Source organism: Carcharhinus amblyrhynchos, chromosome 4 (genome assembly GCF_965287045.1).
Source record: "Carcharhinus amblyrhynchos chromosome 4, sCarAmb.v2.hapA, whole genome shotgun sequence".
Classification (NCBI taxonomy): domain Eukaryota; kingdom Metazoa; phylum Chordata; class Chondrichthyes; order Carcharhiniformes; family Carcharhinidae; genus Carcharhinus; species Carcharhinus amblyrhynchos.
The window spans coordinates 48,341,462-48,364,089 of NC_137327.1; the positions used below are offsets into that span (position 1 = coordinate 48,341,462).

Consider the following 22,628-nt stretch of genomic DNA (forward strand, 5'->3'; position numbering starts at 1 on the left):
TGTTTAAGGAGGGACCAACACATTAAGACTATGGAGTTTCCAGAATGCCCGTCTCTGTATTTCAGACTGGATAAAGGGGAAGATTGAAACTCAGTAGCCATTATCAACTTTTCATATGTATCACAACGGCCACCACCATCAAATTAGACTGGGCCTCAGAAGCGTTAACCCAGCAGTCATGTGTTCAAAAGTAGTTCCCAGCATTGCACCCGTACTACCCTAGGACCAGCAGAACCATTAGCCAGTTTGAGAACCAGACTCTGAAACTAGCTGCAAGTTATCAAGCAATCAAAGTACTTAACATGTTCCAGTTTCAAAGTTCTCCTGAGAACCAATTGCCTAGATATTTGAACACGAGAGAGTGCACAACTTGCTGTGAACCTTTTGATTTACAAGCCCATCATTTTAACTTTAAATCACTGAATCCATTCAAGAAACCACAGTCTGCCACAGGGGGAACTGGAGATTGTAAATAAATTAATTTGTGCATTATCTCTATCGAAATGTCAATCTTTGTGTGTGCCTGTGAGATCAAGTGTGTGACATTGTGTTATTTTAGTATAATTGTAAAAGTGTGTGAGAATAAATAACCTTTATTTTTAAACTCATGAAAGCTTGTTGTTGAATTAGTTAATTGGAATCCACACTCCAAGAGTAAGAAAAGACACCGTTTTTTTCCATACAAAACACATTGATGACGAGAAGTGAGAGAGTTCTTTCTGTGACCCTGAGATGGGAGCTTGCAAGTGGTTATTTTCCCGTGTGTCTGCTGCTTATTTTCTTCTGTGTTCGTGGTCATTGGTTTGGAAGGTACCATTGAATTGTCATTGGTGAGTTGCTGCAATGAATCTTGCAGATAGTACATGTACTGTGACTGTACTGGTGGTGGACGTAGTGAATGTTTAAGGTGGTGGGTGGAGGGTGATCAGCAGGCTGCTTTTGTCTTGGATGGTCAGGAGGAGTTACTCGAGTGTTGTTGGAGTTACACTCATTTAGGTGAGTGGAGAACATTCCATCCCACTCCTGATTTGTCCCTGACAGGTCCTGGAGAGTAAGAAGTCACCACCAAGAACAAGAAACTTGAGGAACTTGGCATCACCACCAGCAGACTTCTTACTGTGCTTACCCTAGTCCAACACCGGCATCTCCACATCAGGTTCTATAGAATCAGGAGGTGAGTTATTCACTGCAGAATTCCTAGCCCCTGAAAACAAGAAAGGCAGCTATGCAAAAAGTGATGTTTAAATCCTAAATGTGAATTTTTTCATCCCAAATTCTGTGAGCTTCTATTTTGTAATGCAATGTGTTTCAAGTCTGCAGTCTTAAACTAACCAAGCAAACCTAGCTCATTGGGTACCACATAACTGTTCAGCAAAATACTTTACACGAGCATTAATACGGTTTCATATTGAGATTCCTACAGATAAGGAGGATGTTGATGCAAAGTTTCTTGTGCTGAGAATTTATTTATAGCATAGCTTCCAGTAAATTGAGTTCAGCATTTGAATGTAACGTCTATGTGAAAATTGCTGTGTCCTCCCACAACACTATAATAACTATCTTTTCCTATCTTTTTAACATTTAGCAAGATTGTTCGTGCACTGTACAGCTTCTAAATGTAAACAAACAGTTACTGACCAGAGAACAAATAGAGGCACAGTTAGGTGCAATTTTGGAACTTGCAGTCTGTTTAATAGCAGACCTGCCATCAGAACTTTATAGAAATTGTATTATTTCTGTTAAGTATTTCATTGAGAATCAGGTAAAATTAATTCCCTCTTATATAGTGATGACTTTGCACTTATTTGTTTAGTTTCATTTGATAATTCTTTTGGCCATTTTAAGTCTGTTTTCTTTTCAGCCCTCTGTGCACCACTGCTCAACCAACATGTTGAAGAGATGACCAATTTACTGGCCTATTCCAAGCCTGTGTCTCTGTTATGTTTCTGCTCCAACTTAGAATCATAGAATCCTTACAGTGCAGAAGGAGGCCATTGGCCCATCGAGCCTGCACCGACAACAGCCCCACTCAGGTCCTATCCCAGAAACCCCGTATATTCACCCTGCCAACCCCCCTGACACTAAGAGGCAACTTAGCATGGCCAATTAATCTAACCTGCTCATCTTTGGACTTCCTCTTTCTTTTGGTGGTGAAGTACCTGGTTACCTTATATAAACAACAAACATTGGAAATGTGCTAAGAAATAAAGGTTAAAATATTGTCATGCAATTTAGCCATGCAACAAGTTTGCAAGATTCTGCATTAACATCTACAATTACATTTTCATTGAAATGGTATTCTGTAATGCCTTGGGCCTCAGAATGGTCCAAGGCATTTCATAGCCAGTGAATTATTGTCACTGTCATAGCAAGGCTATTGTGATAACCAATTTGCAAGTGACGTGGGGTAGCAATAAAATAAACTAATGGATCAATTCTGATCTCCCACTTGAGTCAGGATATGTGATGAAATTTCTTGAAATTACAAATTGCTGAAGTACAATTCACAGGGCCTTACTGAATCAAATACTTAGATTTGCCTGGCAACAAAGACATGTCAGAAGTCCCTCTGGAAGGTCGAAAGCCACACTATGTACCTGAGAGGATTTCTTCAGCCCCAGGAAGCAGGTGGCTCAAGAGAATGCGTGTTATGATCTTCTCTGCTTTGGACAAGTATTGAAAATACCTTGATAGTTTCCACATTATGAATTATCTCCCTTCCTGAACATGGTTACAGTTCTCGCATTTCTGAAGTCGAAAGGGAGTTATTTTGGGTTGTACTGCTTAGGTGCAGAAGACTGGTGTTTTACACATGTTTTCCAGCATTGTTTATGTTGAACCAGTCGTGGTGATGATGATGATGTTGAACTCTGTGGCCTGGACACAACTGTTTGAAGATTTTTTGAATTGGTCTTCTCCTCTTTCTCCTCCCCTCCCCCCCAACTATCCCAAAGGGACAGTCACAGATGCTGTTGCCCAAAGACTTCTCTGCTCCATCACAAATGTCCAGTTGCCTTCTGTATCTGCTGCTTGTGTGTGGATTCTTCAGTAGCAACTTCCAGGTTCACAGTCTTGTCCCCTTTGCCAGTTCTCTGACACCACACTAATTAGCAGAAGGGCCTTGGTAGAAGTTTGTGTGACTTTGTTTAATGTGGGGACCTTGAGGCGCCATCATTGCCCACACATTTTGACTGGTTTGGTGATCAGATTCTAGTGACATGTTGGCCACAATGACTGGGACCATCTTCTCACTGCAGCCACATTCAACTTTTGTGTGGTTTTCCATTGCCTGTTCTACTGTTGACAATTTTTTTAGATTACACTTTGCTTGGCATCTCCAGACAGAAATGACTCCACATTTGACAGACATCCAGTCTGTATTCACAATGCTGCAAACATGTCTGTTTATCAATAATCAACATTAATTGTGCCATGGTTTTCTAAATTCTGTTCCCATGTTTATATATCATAAAGTGCTGCAAAACTATTGCCTTCACCTTTTTACACAAATGTTTGCTGAAAAATAGAAAATAATGGAAATGCTCAGCAGTTCAGGTAGCATCTGTGGAGAGAAACAATGTAAACGTTTCAAGTGTAGTGCTTCGATCTGTGATTAAATCACTGACCTGCACTCATGCTCTATCCTGTCATATGGTAACGGAATTCCCAGAGGACTATGTCCAACATGAGGCAGCATAGCCAAGAAAGAAGAGAAGGGAAAAAAACACCAGAGGTGAAAAGATCTGCAAATATGTTTGTTTTATGGATTCTCGTACTTTTTTTCTCCCAGTGGACAGCTGTGATTTAAATTGTGTCTACTTTAATCAAAAGTTACTGGTCCCTAGTATTACACAAAACTACAGGACTTCTGAAGTACAAAATATTTCTAAGCAGCAGAAAAATACATAATTGGCTTTAGTCACAGAACTTTTTAACACTTTCCAACCATACCATCAAGAAATGGCAATTAATAAAATCTTAATTATTTAAATTTCATATGTTTTAGTGATAATTACAGAATGACGTTGCAAAGCTTTGACAAAGAGTCGTTTGGACTTGCAATGTCAGCTCTTTTCTCTCCTTACAGATGCTGAGATTTTAGAGCATTTTCTGTTTTGGTTATAAGAATCCATAGTTTTAAACAAAGTAAAGTTTATTAATTCAGAAAAGTAAAACAATCTACAGTATTTATCTGATACTCCTATGTTCAGAATTAACATGTAGTAAATATTAATTCAAGACAAACTGTGGCCGACTGGGGATTTTATGGCACTCTATAATACACCACATTACACATTAAATGACACAAGCGACTAAGGTAGATCACATTGATTTCTCATCAATCCACCCAGATGTCAGTGAATCACACTATCATGTTGAAGTTCTATCTCCCTCTGCGGGATTTCAACTCTTCACTTTCAGAGATCTATCTTCTGAATTTCCTCAAAAGTCACTCAGACTTGGATTGCCTTAACGACTGTTGATCTCCCAATGGTTCAGTCACTCCTCCTGAGAATGCATTCCATGGAATTCACAATCCTGCACTCCTGCCTCTAATTACCAACACATTTCCAACTCATTTGCAGCCTGCTAACTTCACTCAGCTGGCACTGCTCTGGTTTCTCAGTATTTCAGTCACCCATCTTCATCAAGCTATAAATGACGTCCAGGACTGCTTCTGAGCCCTGACCTGCTCCAGCAGTGATCTTCCACCATCTTCACAGTCTTAGTACTTTGCAAATTCTAATTGCCATGAGCCTGCTAACAATCCCCAGGAAATCTCGTGTGAGCTGTAAACCACATGAGATTCGACCTGCAACCAATCTGCTTTTCCAACAAACACACACAAATTGAAACTTAAGAACCTTCTTGAACATCGGTCATCTCCATGAGGATGTAGACGCTTAGGATTCTCTGCATGCTTTTAGACTAATTTAGCTTTAAAATCCAAAACAACTCGGTTGCACTTCTTTGCAACAGTTTCAATATCACATGCCCAGTTTTTCAGCTAAATAAGCCCACCTTCTGTTAACATGGATCCCTCTCTTCTACGCTGATTCCATTAAAGAAATATGGGTAAACCAATGAGCTGTCATTTTCTTTTAAGTGTTCTGGCAATCTCAAGTTTAGCATTTAATTACCTTCACAACAACAATCCTCCCAAAACTAGATATTACCTCTAAAATATTAATATGAACTATGTACTCGATATTCGTCACAATAGTTAACTTATCTAAGCTGATAGATCATGAATCATTAATTTCAATACAACTTTAAACTATTTTTTAATAACCTCCTTTGAGACAGCCACTTAGAATGTAAGGGGACAAGTTCTGTATCAAATGATAAGCACCAAATGGTTATGTTGTGAATACAAGTCTATGGAATGCTACGGGTCAATTGGCTATTAATTCTCTAATGTGATGTTGATTGAAACATTGAATGTAGCTGGTTGAAATTAAAAAGTCCTTGTGTGCAGGAGAGCTATTTTATTTTTGTCATATTGTTTTCCAAGTGAATTTGGTTACCAGAAAAAGCCTGTTCCATTTAGCATAGTGGTATGTTGACAAGGATGGAAATATGACTGCGGTATAAATCTTTCATTGCAGACATTGGTTGTATCAGTCAAATGGTGCAGAGGGGAAATAGTTCAACAAGTATTTAACCTCTTGCTTGCCCTTACAATTATTCAATAAAATTTTGGACTTGGGCAGGGGGGTGGGGGGGGGGGTGGGGGGGCCCTAACAGGAGTGCTTGGCGTTGCTGATCCTGAGAAAATAACAAAGACTGACTCAAAAATTTTTTTTTAAATTTGCACTTAGATTTTATCTAGTTATTGTGCAACTTTTCACATGATACTTATTGAGTAATATGTAGCTGTGCTTTTTCAATGTGATCTAACTGAATTTGCACATAAGCGCTAAACAAATTGATTCATAAATATAAAGCTAAAATGTAATTTGTGTTCTTGAGTGTTGCTACAAACATTGTATTCAATGCACACAGTCGTGCTGATCTATTCGAGTGTGGGACAAGGTGGCACACAACTTGAATGTGATCTGATGCATAGGAATAAAGATAACCAGAAGCAATTAGAGAGGAGGTGGGGAGCTAGCACTCAAGCCAAGTGTGGGGAAAATATAGGAGGGACAATTTGGAATCATCCTCCAAACATGCACTGCATTGGTTCCATTTAATTCTTTGGGCTAATCCAGAAGTCCCCTGGGGTCCCACTCTCAAATTGGTATTCCACTTTGGAAGCTGATGAGGGCACTGGTACCTCCAGAGGTGCAATCAGAGCCAAGCTTCTAACACCACAAATGGTGGGGGGAGGTGGAGAAGGGAAGGAAGAGCAATAATGATTGGAGATTCATTAGTCAGGGGAGCAGACAGGTGTTTTTGTGGCCTAAGGATCAACTTGGGGTGGTGTGCTGCCTCCCTGGTATCAGGGTCAGGGATAAGAACATAAGAAATAGGAGCAGGAGTCGGCCATCTAGCCCTTCGAGCCTGCCCCGCCATTCGATAAGATCATGGCTGATCTGTCGTGGCTCAGTTCCACATTCCTGCCCTCTCCCCATAACCCTTAATCCCCTCTCTTATCAAAAACCCATCAACCCGCGTCTTAAAAATATTTAGCGAGGTAGCCTCCACCACTTCAACGGGCAGAGAATTCCAGAGATTCACCACCCTTTGAGTGAAAAAGTTCTTCCTCAACTCCGTTCTAAACCGCCCCCCCTTTATCTTGAGGCTGTGCCCCCTAGTCCTACTATCCTTTCTGAGCGGGAAGAGTCTCTCCACCTCTATCCTATCCATCCCATTCATCATCTTATATGTCTCAATGAGATCTCCCCTCATTCTTCTAAACTCTAACAAGTACAAGCCTAGTTTATTCAGCCTCTCCTCATAGCTCAACCCCTTCAACTCCAGCATCAGCCAAGTAAACCTCCTCTGCACTCCCTCCAAGGCCAAAATATCCTTGCGTAAGTACGGCGCCCAAAACTGCACACAGTACTCCAGCTGCGGCCTCACCAATGCCCTATACAGCCGCAGCAAGACCTCCCTACTTTTATATTCAATCCCCCTCGCTATGAAGGCCAGCATCCCATTCGCCTTCCTGACCACCTGCTGCACCTGCAGGCTGGGTTTTTGCGACTCATGCACAAGGACCCCGAGGTCCCTCTGCACCGTCGCCTGCTGCTGATGTTACTGAACAAATGCAGGTTATCCTGAAAGTGGAGGGTGATCTCTAACTCTTCCATTTGGAAGAGTTAGAGATTGTGGTGCATGTTGTAAACTGAAAATGATGTGTCAAGAATTCAGGGAGCTAGGCAGTAGGTTAAAAAGCAGGACCTCTAAGGTTGTAAACTCTGAATTACTCCCAGTGCCACATCCTAGCAAGTATAGAAATCAGAAAGTAGGGCAAATGAATGTTTTAGATTCCAGGGTTATTGGGACTGTTTCTGAGGAAAGTGGGACATGTACAAAACAAAATGGTCTGCACCTGAGCCACATTAGGGCCAACATCCTTGCAGGTAGGTTTGATGGTGCTGTTGAAAGGATTTGAAATTAGTTTGCTAGGGTGAGGAGTCACAGAACATTAGTAAAGTAGAGGCATGTCATGCTGTGGTAAAGGATGCAAGTCAGAGTGAGTTCAGCTGTGTTGAATATCAAGAGTGTAAGGCAAAACTGGATGGTCTTTAATGCTAATAGTATAATAGGTAAGAGTGATAAACTAAGGGCATAGATTGGCATGTGGAAGTGTGATATTGTTGCCATCAATGAAACATGGTTGAGGGGAGGGTAGGACTGGCAACTTGACATTCCAGGGTATACGGTCTTTAGGTGAGATGCTAAATGAATACTTCTAATCTAATCAAGGAGGATGTAAGTACAAAATTCAAGAAAAGGAACAAAGAACAACACAGCACGGGAAACAGGCCCTTCGGCCCAACGAGCCCGCGCCGCCGTCCCATTGTCTCAGTGACCTATTCATGATTTTAGTCTACGCCTAATGTGCGAGGATCAGGGAGGTCCAATATAGGGACAATTTGTTACCCAATCAATCAGCCTAAAAGCGCATCGGGATGTGGGAGGAAACCGGAGCACCCGGAGGAAACCCACGCAACCACGGGGAGAACGCGCAAACTCCCACAGACACAGGCCCAAATCCATGTGTCCGCACAGCAACAGAGATAGTCTCTGAGCTGTCATGTTGCCCTCGAGATGGTCCAGTTTAAGCACACTAACGACATGAAGCAATAGGCCACTCCCGAAGCAACATCCAAGAGCAGCCCACTACAACCTGCCGCATGCATGCCCCTTGCTGGTCAACAAGGTGGACTTAAATGCCTGTGGAGACAAAAAATTCATTATTAAACAGGCAAAGACTGTAACATCCCTGAGGCAAAAACGGAATCCCAAGCCTACAATGTTTAGTAAGGCCTGCTATATCCCCCTATATGTAGACCGCTCATGTGGCTGTCTAAGTGACTCTTAAACAACCCTAGCGTGCCTGCTTCCACCACCTTACTCGGCAGTGCATTCCACACCCCCACTACCCTAGGACTGTGAGGACACTGAGCAGTTTGACATTGGAATTGAGAAGATATTGAAGGCTTTGACGGACTTAAAAATTGACGTATCTCCAAGCTTGGATGGATTGTGTTCCAAGCTATTGTGGGAGATGAGGCAGGAAATTGCAGGGCTCTGTCACAAATTTTTAATTCCAATCTGGCCCCAGGGGATGTGCCAGAGGACTGATGGATAGCTGATGTGGTTCCACTTTTCAAGAAGGGTGGTAGAGATGAACCAGGGAATTACAGACCAGTGAATCTCGCATCAGCAGTGAGAAAACTATTGGAGAAAATTCTGAAGGAGAGAATTAACCTCACTTGGAAAGACATGAGTTAATTAGGGATAGTCAGCGTAGCTTTGTCAGAGGGAGGTCATACCTAAGAAATTTGATATAAGTTTCCAAAATAGTGACTTAGTGTGTGGATAAGGGAAATGCAGTTGATGTAACTAATGTGGATTTTAGCCTTTGACAAGGTCACACATAGGAGACTGATTGAGAAGCACATGGAATTCAGGGAAATCTTGTGAGATGGTTCTGAAACTGGTTTAGTAATAGGGCACAAAGGTGGTGGTAGAAGGCTGAGTGACTAGAGGCAAGTGGCAAACCACAAGGTTCAGTGCTGGGTCTCTTATTGTTTATTACATAGATAATTGAAATAGATGATAATGTGGGGGAATGTTATGTAAGTTTGCAGATGACACCAAAATTAGTAGGGTGATTAATAGTAAAGAAGAATGCTGTAAGTTACAGGAAGGTATAGATATGTTGGTCAGATGGGCAGAGCAGTGGCAGTGGTATTCAAGTTTGGTAAGTGCGAAGTGATGCATTGTGGAAAAAATAACAACAAGAGTATATTTAATGAATGGCAGGATACTAGGAAGCTCAGAAAAACAGATGGATCTTGGGATGTTTATTCACAATTGCCTTTACCAGCCTCAGGCCTATCGTCCAGTGACTAGAATCCTCCCATGATATATAATTTAGTGCAGTTGCTATTGTTGATGGAGGAAGATACATTCCTGGTCAGTAATGAAGCACCCCAAAACAAACCTGAGTCTTAACTCTCTTGTGGAATGTAATACCACTGAATCAGTGATATGCAGTCTGTGCTTGGAACTGAGGAAGTGTCTGTCAACCCTGAACCTCTCATTGAGGGAGGCCCACTCAGTAACATCATGCGGTAGCAATGAAAAGGATCCAATTGGCAAAACCAGATAAGTGAAAGAGAATAACAACCACTCTTAATCTTACAACTGGAGGCTACCCCTGTTCAGTTTGTGGTCTGACCACTTACCAAGTTCTCTCATATGGTGTTATCCAAGAATGTGAGTGTTGCTGAAAAAAGTCACATTCACAAGAATACCAAATTGTAACGGGAACATCAATTTACACAATTTACACTACTGAGTAGAGTGCTGATTGATTGGCCTCTGCTCGGGGCATTATCATGGAGAATGTACTGGTGCTGGTGTAATACTTGGTATGTAGGCTGTCTGTCCCAGAGACTGACAGGTGGATCATATTGAACATCGTGTCCCTTTGGCTGTCCCAACAGGCAAAGTAGTGATTGTATCCAAGTCACCAATGCTTGCAAACCTCAAAACAGTTCAACGTTGGAGGTGATTTTTCTGTTGGCCAACACTTGCTAAACAATCCCAATTACGCTTAGAAATACACTGACAACCAACTCTGCTCACATACATGTGCTAGAAGCTATGTGGTTGAGGGGCGACCTGGTAGAAGTCCACAAGATTATGAGAGGCATGGACAGTGTGGATAGTCAGAAGCTTTTTCCCAGGGTGGAAGAGTCAATTACTAGGGGGCACAGGTTTAAAGGAGATGTATGAGGCAAATTTTTTACACAGAAGTGGTGGGTGCTTGGAACTCATTACCGGGGGGAGGCAGTGGAAACGGATATGACAGTGACTTTTAAGAGGTGTTTTGACAAGTACGTGCATAGGATGGGAATAGAGGGATATGGTCCCCGGAAAGGTAGAGGGTTTTAGTTAAGTGGGGTAGCTTGGGGGGCCAAAGGGCCAATTCTGGCGCTGTAATTTTCTTTGTTCTTTGTTCTAAATAATTACACAGGGCTTGTCCTTTACAGACTGATTGTGTACATTGCGCTTTTTTCAACTAAACAAAATAGGTGACAGTCATTCCCTGGCTTATTCCCCAGGTCACAAGAGGTGGTGACTTTGTGGTATTGTCACTGATATAGTAATCCAGAAATCCAGTATACTGCTCTGGGGACCCAGGTTTGAATCCCGCTTTGGCAGGTGGTGAAATTTAAATTCAATAAAAATCTGGAATTAAAAGTCTAATGATGACCACAAAACCATTGTCGATTGTGGTGAAAAACCATCTCGTTCTCTAATGTCCTTTGCTATAGTCATCAGGGCAGGTTAAGGACATTAGTAAACCAGTTGGTTCCTTATGACAATCAGTGATGGTTTAATGGTTATTATTATGGAGACTAGCTTTGTATTGCAGATTTATCTAAATCTATCAACTGCTATGGTAGATTTGAACCAATATCTCCAGAGAATCTGATATCTGGCAACATTACCACTATGCCATTATCTTCCCTATTTTGGGTGAGGATACCAAATTTTGAAAGGAGTTTTGTCTGCGCAGACTGGAAATCAAAATATCAATTTTGTGATTGTGATGGTGACTTGCACCATATCCACTGACTTCCTTCGTGCCCTCCTTGTATTTACAGTAGGAACATCCCCCCAGAACAATTGTCTTTATAGGAAAGAGAGCTTTATGTGTTAAAGTACAGTGTATTATTCTGCTACTAAAGTCGAGATTGCATTCTTTTCAAGGTCACAAAGTCTTTCTGACGTGTAACCAGCCTTGGGTGAATTGAAGATTCCTTTTTTTGATGAGGGAACCTTGAAAATCAGTAAATACTTGAGTTTCAGTCTGCAGTATAAATCAAACTTGGCTGTAGCTGTTTAAAGATGGTTTTGCATCAGCAGTAACGTTTGGTGTTCAAATGTGAACCAACTGTACTCTTTGAAGACAGATCACTGATGACATATAATGGTAATCTGCAGTGAACTTTGAAGAAAAATGGGCTTTTGCTCACTGCTTAAACTTAACTATTTTAAGCAAGAAATGTAGCACTGGCAGTGAAAATGAACATTCTGTGAATAGAATGGTACAAAGCCAAAGGAGAACTGATAGAATAGCAATATTACTGTATTGGCAGGATGAAATCAAGAGGGCATGATTATAATGCAATCTTTTATCTATAAAATTTGCATTTCTTAGACTAATATCTATCTGTGCTGCTTTCTGACATTCCACTTAAAGACTCTTTGATTAATGCATTCTTGTCCTTTCAAAATTATCTTCTAAAAGAATTTTCATTTATACAGTGAAATATCGCATTTTCACCACACAGTGCAGTCAGTGTGATGTATGGACAAAGTAGCAATCAATTTGTACACAGAAGTCTCTTCCAGGAAATGAGTGCATAACTGGATAATTTGCTGAAGTGAGGAATGTTGTCCAGGACACACAGAAATTTTTGTTAGAATTCAAATAATGGGAACCCCCAGCTTCTTTGTATAGAAAACTTGAATATCATTGAACTTTCTGTGATGACCGTTTTGAAAAGTTTGTAATGTTCTTTCAGATATTTTATGCATAAAGTATGTTTTTTTACATATCACACATTGAAGTGCTTCTTGGCCATTTGGCTAAGATCAAGCATGGGGTCAAGTGTGAGATCAGATGTAATGTCTGTTTTGATCTAATGTGTTTCTTTTGTGGGGTCCATGATTTGGATTCAATTTGACTTGATTTTGGTGAAGCAGGGAGGTGGATTAAGAGCTTGCACTGGCTTAATAATTCTGAGAAAGGAATACAGTTATTTCCAATGCAAAGAGTTGCCCCCAGCCTACTTTTGCAGATGGGCACATTCCAAAGTTCAGGACCATATGCTGAGGAATATAGTTGAATTTGGGGCAGATGCTGCCAAGGCACAATGGGGGAAGGCCATTGTGTAAGGCCTTTAAGGTAGATTAAACAGAGGCGCTGTTAACTGTGGAGGATGGCTTGGACTGTAAGCTTGTTCTTGACTCTATATGTTAAATGTAATTGTGTTAAGGACCTCAGTGCATGATTATCTGTGTTAATAATTTGAACATCATTGTACTCTTCGGAGTGAAAATATTGAAATGTTTGTAATGTTCTCATTACTGCATTGGCACCACAGAGTGCATTTTGATCTTTGTAGAAAATGTGAATGTCATTGCACTTTCCTGTTGTGACAGCTTGAAAGGTTTCATTTAGATATTTTATGAATAAAGTATGTTTCTTGCAAAAAAAAATCCTGTCTGGGGATTTGAGCTCATTGTTTGATGATAGTGAACAGCATCCTTTACTTTGTTTTATGTAATGGCCTGGATTTGTGATGGTGGTGACAGTGAAACTGTCAGTGTTTGCCAACATTACTCCTCTGAAATTGAAAGCTACTTCTGGAGGCAATTCTTGAGCAATTAAGTGTAGAAATCCAAAAAGTGCTGTCAGTGATTCTACACTTCTTCAAGGGTGCGCTATTAAGATACTCGCAGACTGCAATCAATTGAAAATCTATGAACGGATGAGAACTTCCACTCTTATGCTTAGTTTTTCTGTAAAAACCCTTGGAACGCCATGTTGAATGAGGTGTGTAGCAGGGATATTTAATGGTGTACCAAATTCTTAAATGCAGCGAAGCACCTGATTGCACCAAAGAGTAATTTTGTAATGGTTCAGTGCCAAATTTTCCATTACAGTAGGAGATGATATTTCATCTTGTACATAAATCCCAATCATTTGATCACTCTTTTTTAAATTTAATTAAAAGAGAAAAATAACTTGTTCATTTTGCTATCTGGCTTGCTGTCAGTGTCATTATTGCAACGTGATTGGCTCCTTACCCTGGTTGATTACATCACTGCTGCTGCATTCCTGGAGATCACCTTTGAAATAAACTGATATTAGGAAAAGGGAAGTCCATGCCACAGAGAGGGGCATTATTTCTTGGTCACTGAATGTAAAATGCAGCCTAAAATCTAAGAGTTCTGTGAATCCAGAATGATGTGTTACTGCTTTTTATATTGTTGATTTGGGAATTTGCAAAAACCAAATCCTTATAACAAAAAGTTGAAATTACTTTTTCAGTTCTTATACAATTTCAAGACAAATGGGTATATCAGAAAAGGGTCTCAAGCTGTCAGCACTTACTATGGTCATTAATGTTTCCTTTTCTTCTCTTACAGAATGCCCTGAGCAGGTTTATGATCCTCGATCATTGTATGAAAGGCTTCAAGAGCAGAAAGATAAGAAACAAGCAGAATTCGAAGAGCAGTTTAAATTCAGTAAGATAACACTTTCTTTTTCTGTATATTCTCTCATTGGGATTTGTACTTAAAAAAATGTGCAATATGCCAATTGCTACAACCAAACTCTCAACATAACTGGAAACAGGAACCTTCTCTGCTATTCAATATAGCCATGGCTGCCTGAACTCCACTTTTCCCCTTGCACCCCGTATTCCTTGAATCCCTGATAGACCAAAAATCTATCAATCTTAAGTCTTGAATATACTTGGCTATGAAACATCTGGAACCATCTAGGGTAGAGAATTCCAAAGATTCATAACCCTCATTACTTCTAATCTTCATGTTAAATTACCAATGCCTTATCTAGGGGTAAGCAATTTTGCAATATGTATCCTGTCAAGCGACTTCAGAATGGGGAAGGGATGGATGGGAGGAGGAGAGTGGTAGGAGTGCTGTGGAGAAAGAATGCACCTGCCATTTATGAAAGATATTCAAAACTTTCAAATTTCCTCAAGTGATTAATCGCTTATTTTAAAAATTCTATTCAGATTCCATAACAAAGATAGCCAATCTTTTACTATCTGTCTCAATTGTCAATGAAACTATGAATGCCGAACCTCCTGCTGACATAATTGTAGGTTTTAAAACTCAGCCAAACATTCATTATGAGAATAATAGACTTTGAGGAAATGTTAACAGAGTTACGTTGAAACTGCACAACCAGATGCCAATGTTTTTCCTAAAGTATAATATCAAAGCAATTCACCAGACAGATTTGTTTTCAACCCCCACTAAGCATTACAACCTTTTTTTCAAATTTAGAATGAGGTACTCAAAAATCTTCTGATTGTTACAGTTATACAGATCTTGGAGAGCTTCAATAATTTGTGACTCCCTCAATGTAGGTCAGGCCCTGGTAACAGCCAAAATAAGGTTTGTTTGAATTGAACATTCAACATTGAATTCAAATGGACCTGCTGAGCTCAGGTCCCCCCACTTTGTGACTCGCACCCTGCTCCCTGTTCCCTTTTCCCTACTGACATGCCTTTGGACTTGGCCATGCCTCAGTTTCTGGAAATGGAGGGTGGTGCAAAAGTGACTCGAATTTGATCTACTTTTGCGGTGTTTTTTGGCAATCAAATGTGTCAAGAGCTCAACCACCAGGTGGCACTGTTAACCAAAACCATAATTTAAACCACATTGCAGCAAATAGTGTCTTCTCTTTGGCCAATAATCTTAAACAGCCCACTTGGTAAATATTCAGACATTTTGAATTTAGAAATTGGTCATGAAAAGCGCCGTATAAATGCAGCTTTGATTTAGAGGGACTTGGATATGAGGTAGTTAGCAAGGAAGAAGAGAACCATCAATAATATGGAACGAGGAAGGGAAGTTTGGCAATCAGGTTCAGCCCCCATCTGATCAAATCTGCATCATCATCATCAACCTCCTCAAAAAAACACTTGATTCCTCCTTCCTGCAATCTATCTTTCCATTTCCAATTTCCCTTTTCTCACCACAATCCTTGAACACTTGCTGAATCTGTTCCCAACTTGCCTGGAATTCCATATCTGAATTCCTTCGGTCAGGTTTCTTCCGTGCCACAGCATCAAAATTGCTCTTATCAAATTTACAAATTACATCTAATGTGACTGTGGTGATAGCAAACCATCCCTTCTTGTCCTCATTGATCTGCTTGCACGTTTTGAGACGGTTGACTAGCTTCTGCCCCCACCTTTAAACTCTGTTCTATAGCCACTGAATTCATCCCTCTCCCTAACAACTGTCTGAACCAGACTGTTTGTAATCTTGGTGTCATTTTTGATCCTGAAGTGAGAGCTTCCAACCATATATGCACCATCACTGTGACTGTCTTTTTTCAATTCCATAATATTACTTGTCTCTGCCCTGCCTCAGCTCAGCTATTGAAACCCTTATATCCATGCCTTTCTGACCACTTGATCCATTTATTCCAACACGTTCCTAGCTGACCTCCCGTGTTCCACCCTCCAACTTTTGATTTGATTTAATTATTGTCACATGCTTTAGAATACAGTGAAAAGTATTGTTTCTTGCACACTATACATACAAAGCATACAGTTGATAGAGAAGGAAACGAGAGAGTGCAGAATGTAGTGTTACAGTCATAGCTAGGGTATAGAGAGAAATCAACTTAATGCAAGGTAGGTCCATTCAAAAGTCTGATGACAGCAGGGAAGAATCTGTTCTTGAGTTGGTTGGTACATGACCTGAGACTTCTGTATCTTTAGATCTTGTAAAACTCTGCTCCTTGTGTCATAACTCAAAGTAAGTTCCATTCACTCTTCATCCCTGTTCTCGCTGACCTGCATTGATTCCTTGTTAAGCAAGACTTTAGTTTTTAAAATGATCATTATTGTTTTAAAATCTCTTCTTGATTTCATTCTTCCTTGTCGCTTCTCACCTCCGCCCCCACAACCTTCTGAAATTTCTACGTTCTTTTAATCCTGTCCTCTAGAACATCCATTATTTTAATTGTTTCCTCTTCCTTCCTTTAGATATTTCTAAAAACCTACTCTTTTTAATCGAGATTTCGGTCCTATAATCCTAATATCTCCTTAAGAGGCTTGATGCCAAACTTTTAATTTATAAGATTTCTTGACACATCTTGGGACATTTTATTAAAAGTGCTGTCTAAATACCTCACTTTCTTCTTTTCAGGCACTGTACATGACAAACCTGACTAAGTACTTTGTACAATGACGTATGAATTACAAAAGTCACAATAAAAAAATTTACCCAGAAGTTTTCAGAAATTGTAAAATAGGAGACAATGTGTACGTCACAGGTGAAAAACAAAAGTAATTAAAGAGTTTAAGAAGTCTTCTTCATGAACAGAATATCCTGATTATATTCAGAAGACAGTGAGGGGATTTTTGAAGAGGGATGAACGATGAATGTATTTATGTTCTACTTTGTGTTATTTTAGTACTCTCTTTTCACTTACCTATTTAATTTGCTAATGTCTTTTGTTGGGATGAAGCCTGACCTCAACAGTTTCCTTTCAGCTTCCAATATAATTACTTTTGCTGTGTCTTGGAACCCATGTGATTATTGCTTTGTGGCTCCATGTAAATTGAAAAATTGAATGGATTTTTTATCACTTCAGTTCCTTGTTACAGGCTGTGATACCAGCACTGTAGAGCTTGTCAGCGTATGTACATGAACAATTGGAGAAACAATTCGAGGAATGTTACCACACTACATGAAAAATTACCTGTCATATAGAACAGAAAATACTTTTGCCTGCTGGATTTATCAAAATGTCTTTTGTAAGAAGTAGAATATAACCAGGGATCTTTCATTGTCACATTTGGACATCTTTTCATGGCTGCATTGTGAGTGTTCAACAACAACGTTGGGTTAAATTTATAACATATTTTTCATGGGATGTGGCGGAAGTAGAGAGTTTTAGATGTTTGTGCTTCGGATGAGGCGGGGAAGGGGTTGCAGAAGTACTTAGTAACTTTGGCATTTTATTTATAATATAGTGAATATGAATATGTGTGGGCATATGCGTATTACATGTAAGGAACATATGTATGTATGTGTATATTTTGAATGTAATATTGGACGTGAAGAATGAATTGATATTCTGTTGCATTTATCTCATTGTACGTAAAAGAGCTGACCAAACTTACCTATATGATGTAGAAACAGCTCTGTTTATTGCTTTGCCTTGAAATAATTTGAGAGTAATAATTTGGGTGGCATGTTGGCACAGTGGTCAGCCCTGCTGCCTCATAGTGCCAGGAACCTGGGTTCAATTTTAGCCTCTGGTCACTGTCTGTATGGAGTTAGCACATTCTCCCTGTGTCTGTGTGAGTTTCCTCCAGGCGCTCTGGTTTCCTCTTTCAGTCCAAATATGTGCAGGTTAGGTTGATCGGTCATGCTAAATTGTCCTTTAGTGTCAAGAGGACTAGCAGCGTAAATGCATGGGGATAGGGCCTGGGTGGGATTGTTGTCGATGTAGGCCTGATGGGCCAAATGGAGGCCTCCTGCACTGTCGGGATTCAATGATTCTAACTACCTTTGCAGTAACAGCCTTGAGAATGCCTGGTTGTTGATTTTAAGTAAGATAGCACAAGCTATCGTAAAAGGGAGGAAGTGTGTTCCTTTCTGATTATGGTGAACTGCTGGGTGGTTGAAGGGCCATTGTTCTCTGGTCCTATTACGTTGTTGAAGGATCTCTGACAGTTCAAAGCATAAGACATGGTATAGAGAAGACTTGATAAAATGGATAGATTCACTTGCATGGAAAGTGGACAGTTGGTTGCTTCTGGCTTAAATGGACTTTCATGGAGTGATTAAATGTAGTTTGAGTAGTTTTTAGCAAACTTCCCTGAGGAAATTAACAGGACTTTTTTACAGTACAGTATAATTCTTTAAATTAAAAAACGAACCCCAATATTGTGAAATTGGTATACTATACGCTAGAGCTGTCTGTGGCTGACAGCTAAACCTCTCTATTGAGAATTTGCTGTTCTTTTTTGAATTAAACCTTTTCAAAATCTTATCATGGTCCAAGACATCTTGGTGATACTATCTTATTGCATTCCCAGTCTTGTATTGTTTTGTTCTCATTCATATTTATTGTATTGATTTTTGAAGAATGTGGTTACTTGAGTATGTTAAATGAACACACTTTACATAAGTGCTCTGGTTTTATCTCTTCATTCAGAAAATATGGTAAGAGGCCTAGATGAGGATGAAACGAACTATCTTGATGAAGTTTCCAGGCAACAGGTGCTCTTAGAGAAGCAACGCAGAGATGAAGATGCTAAAGAGCTGAAAGAATACAGAATATCCTTTTGTTGAGCATCAATTGAATCCTGATTGCAAGGATGTAGAAAGTTAGCATCTGATATCATCCTAAAGCTTAAAGCCCTTTCTGTTGCAGATCCAATTTAATTATAAATGATCTTTGCCTTCAACTTTTCCCTCTGGTTTCTTCAATCTTACTTCCCTTTCTATGAAGAAGGAGAATTGTTAGAGGTTTGCTTCGTCACTGACACTTCTTCTGTTTTTAACTTTACTGGAGAATTGAGTCCATTTATTTTGATAGTTAAAGTGAATTTTGGCAAGTTGTCACGAAACCAGGGAATATAGAAAACTAACTGGTTACTAAATGCTTTTCTCTGGTCTAGTTCATGGACAGAAATTCAATACACCTTTCTGTAACTCATTCTCTTTTGCTTACATTCTCCTTCTGTATCTCCATCTGTATCTATCCACTTTCCTCTTTCACTAAGGTTTCTTGCCTCTATCTTGTGTCATTCTCTCATTCTGACCCTTGTGCACTTTCTCACGACATTTACATATCCTTTATTTGACCTGGCTTGAACTCTTTTTTTTCTGTCGCTTGTGATGGAAGTCATTCAAGCACTTGGGGCTTTCTGCAGAAATTGTCAGGCATGCGTGGCTCTTTCTCACTGTTTCCTCTCTGAATTCTCTCAGAATCATTTCTCCATCCCCTCTGAAATATTTTCTTTGTATTGGTCTGCTTTCTCTCTCCCTCTTGCCTGTTCTGTTATGCTCTCTCACACATTCTGTTCCCCATCTCTACTTTACTCCTTTCCTCTGCTGTTCACTCTATAATTCACGTTTTCCTCTCATATATCCTTCCCGCTTTCTTAATTTTCATTTTTTCCTCACTTTCTTACCATTCTCTCATTTATTTCTTTTTTTTACCTCTTGTTTCTTAATGTTCACCATGTTCTCTGGCAAGAATTTTTGGTAAACAGTGGTCCAGACAACTGAAGATCCAAGGTGCATGGGAGGGAGTCAGTCATGGCTATTGATGTAAGTTGATGGGAGTATGCTCTCTTTTGACTACAGGAAGTGCCCTATTGCTCAAAGGCTATCATTTCAGGAAGAAAATGTATTTCTTTCTGCTTGGGTGAACTTTTGGGTGGATGATGGACCATTGTTCCTGAGTTTTATGATCAGATTGGTTGAAGGATCTCTTGGACTTCAAAGCATAAAATATTTTACAGGGAAGACTTTGTAAAATGATAGATTCGCTTGCATGCGAAGTGGCCAGTTCGTTGCTTCTGGCTTAAACAGCTTATGAGGAGTGATGAAAAATGATTTTTAATAAACTTCCCTGAGGAAATAAAGAGGAATTATTTTATTTTCACAGTGAAACAGACACTCTGCCTGTGACTGGGAGTTAAGCCTGTCTGCTGAGGACCTGCTATTTTAGATAAAAATATTATTAAACCTTTTCATAACGTTATCATGGTCCATGATGTCTTGGTGATCTGATCTTATCGCATTCCCAATCTTATGTTGCTTTATTCTAGCCGCACCTTTATTGTGTGGAATTTCTTAATTTATAGGATGATGGACACAAGTATTACATGCATAGGCTCACAGCAGAGGACCAAGGGAACCCAATCGTTATCGAAGTCAAGAACAGAAAAGATTAAGATTTACTTTGGTTCTTATTGTGAGGATCGTGCTGTGTTCCAAACACAGTTTTTGTGTTTCATTTTAGCCATCCAGCACAAGTTAAGCTATGGATTTGTAAAATAACCTGATGCAAAAGCCTGGTAACCATCTAAACCTTCAAACATGTACTGCATGTCTTTTGTGAGCTATTTGAATTTCTTGACTTATGCGCTCAAAGCCTGTTGTTAACATGCAGCCCATATAGACTTTGCCTATGCTACGTCCACGTGTGTGATATGTTAGTATTTAAGTATCAGATAGAAAATAGGCACGAAAACATGTAAAATAAAACAATACTCAATTTTGTAGCTCTGAATTGGTCCCATTATACTGAATGATGTTTAAGTCATTTGCAACGGCCTTGTCATATGCTCTGACAGTGAACTGTGCCTTAGGTAATTGCCCATCCTCTAGTTTTGTTCTTAATAATCTAGGCAATAGAGTCACAGGATGGAAAAGCACAAAGTCAGGAGATTTGGGGCAGAATGCAGGTGGAAACAGCCAGTGAAATGCAATTAGAAATCAGAAGAAGGGGAAAAGAGTTTTCAGTTGTAAGCGAGACCAAAATCTGTGACCGTGAAAGAAGATAGTCACCAATAAAATCAATAGGAGACTGAAGAAACATCTTTATCCAGAGTGTCAAGAATGTGGAGCTCATTATCACAAAAAGTAGTTGATGCAAATTGCGTAGAAACATCAAAGTGGAAGCTGATTGAACACAAGGGAGAAAGCAGTAGAAGAATATATGGATGGGATTAAATGAGGAGGGGTGGGAGGAGATTCATGTGAAGCATAAACATTGACATGGAACAGTTATTCTGCGTGGCATGTTTCTGTGCTGTACATTTTAACTATGTTTCAATGCTTCATATTTTTCATTGTCTGATGAGAATGTGAGGAGGTAGACAATGTATGAGAATACCATGATTTCAGTAAACAACCCCAAGTTGTATGGCTGCATAGAGGCATAGTATTCTCTTCATTTTGGCAAAGTAGATGAACTTCATGAAAATGATCTGAAATGCTTGAAGTGATTTTCTTTCTGGGTGCTCTCGACAAGGTTGAGCACAGCTGACTTTCTTACCCTTTCATAGTGAATTACATCAAGTATGAGTTTTCCTGTGAAAGACTGAACGTGACAATGTTGAAAATTATTGGTTCACTGAGATGTTTGTTCAAAGTGTCTCCACTTGCACCATATTGGTAACTAGTGAAAGATACTTGGAGCTAAATTGAATAGCCCCTGAAAATGGGCACAGGGATTAACTCATTACATAGGAACATAAGAAATAGGAGCAGGAGTAGGCCATCTAGCCCTTCGAGTCTGCCCTGCCATTCAATAAGATCATGGCTGATCTGAAGTGGATCTGTTCCACTTTCCCACTTTCTCCCCATAACCCTTAATTCCCCTGTCTATCAGAAACCTATCTACCCGTGACTTAAATATTTTTAGTGAGGTAGCCTCCACCACTTCAACGGGCAGAGAATTCCAGAGATTCACCACCCTTTGAGTGAAGAAGTTCCCCCTCAACTCTGATCTAAACTGCCTCCCCCACCCTTATCTTGAGGCTGTGCCCTCTAGTCCTGCTATCCTTTGTAAGTGGGAAGAATCTCTCTACCTCTACCCTATCCATCCCCTTCATTATCTTATACATCTCTATAAGATCCCCCCTCATCCTTCTAAACTCCAACGAGTACAGACAGTCTATTTAGTCTCTCTTCATAGGCCAACCCCCTCATCTCCGGTATCAGCCTAGTGAACCTCCTCTGCACTCCCTCCAAGGCCAATATATCCTTGCGCAAGTGCGGCGACCAAAACTGCACACAGTACTCCAGCTGCGGCCTCACCAGTACCCTGTACAGTTGCAGCAAGACCTCCCTACTTTTATATTCTATCCCCCTCGCTATAAAGGCCAACATTCCATTCGCCTTCTTGATCACCTGCTGCACCTGCAGACTGGGTTTTTGCGACTTGTGCACAAGGACCCCCAGGTCCCTCTGCACTGTAGCATGTTGCAGCTTTTTGCCTTTTAAATAATAATCCCTCCTACTATTATTTCTGCCAAAGTGGATAACCTCACACTTGCTAACATTATACTCCATCTGCCAGGTCCTTGCCCACTCGCTCAGCCTATCCAGATCTCTCTGCAGACTTTCCACACCCTCCACGCAATTTGTTTTTCCACTCATCTTCGTGTCATCAGCAAACTTCGTCACCCTAC

The 22,628-nt window shown here is 40.1% G+C and overlaps 1 protein-coding gene across 1 annotated transcript in view; it reads left to right on the forward strand.

Moving 5' to 3' along the window:
• psme3ip1 (proteasome activator subunit 3 interacting protein 1) overlaps nucleotides 1-22,628 on the forward strand; it is a 111,313-nt gene that overhangs the window by 62,790 nt on the left and 25,895 nt on the right. The window contains exons 3-4 of the mRNA XM_080187113.1: nucleotides 13,852-13,950; nucleotides 18,635-18,756. Of these exons, the coding sequence (XP_080043239.1) occupies nucleotides 13,852-13,950; nucleotides 18,635-18,756 (221 nt within the window). The remainder of the gene's footprint in view (nucleotides 1-13,851; nucleotides 13,951-18,634; nucleotides 18,757-22,628) is intronic.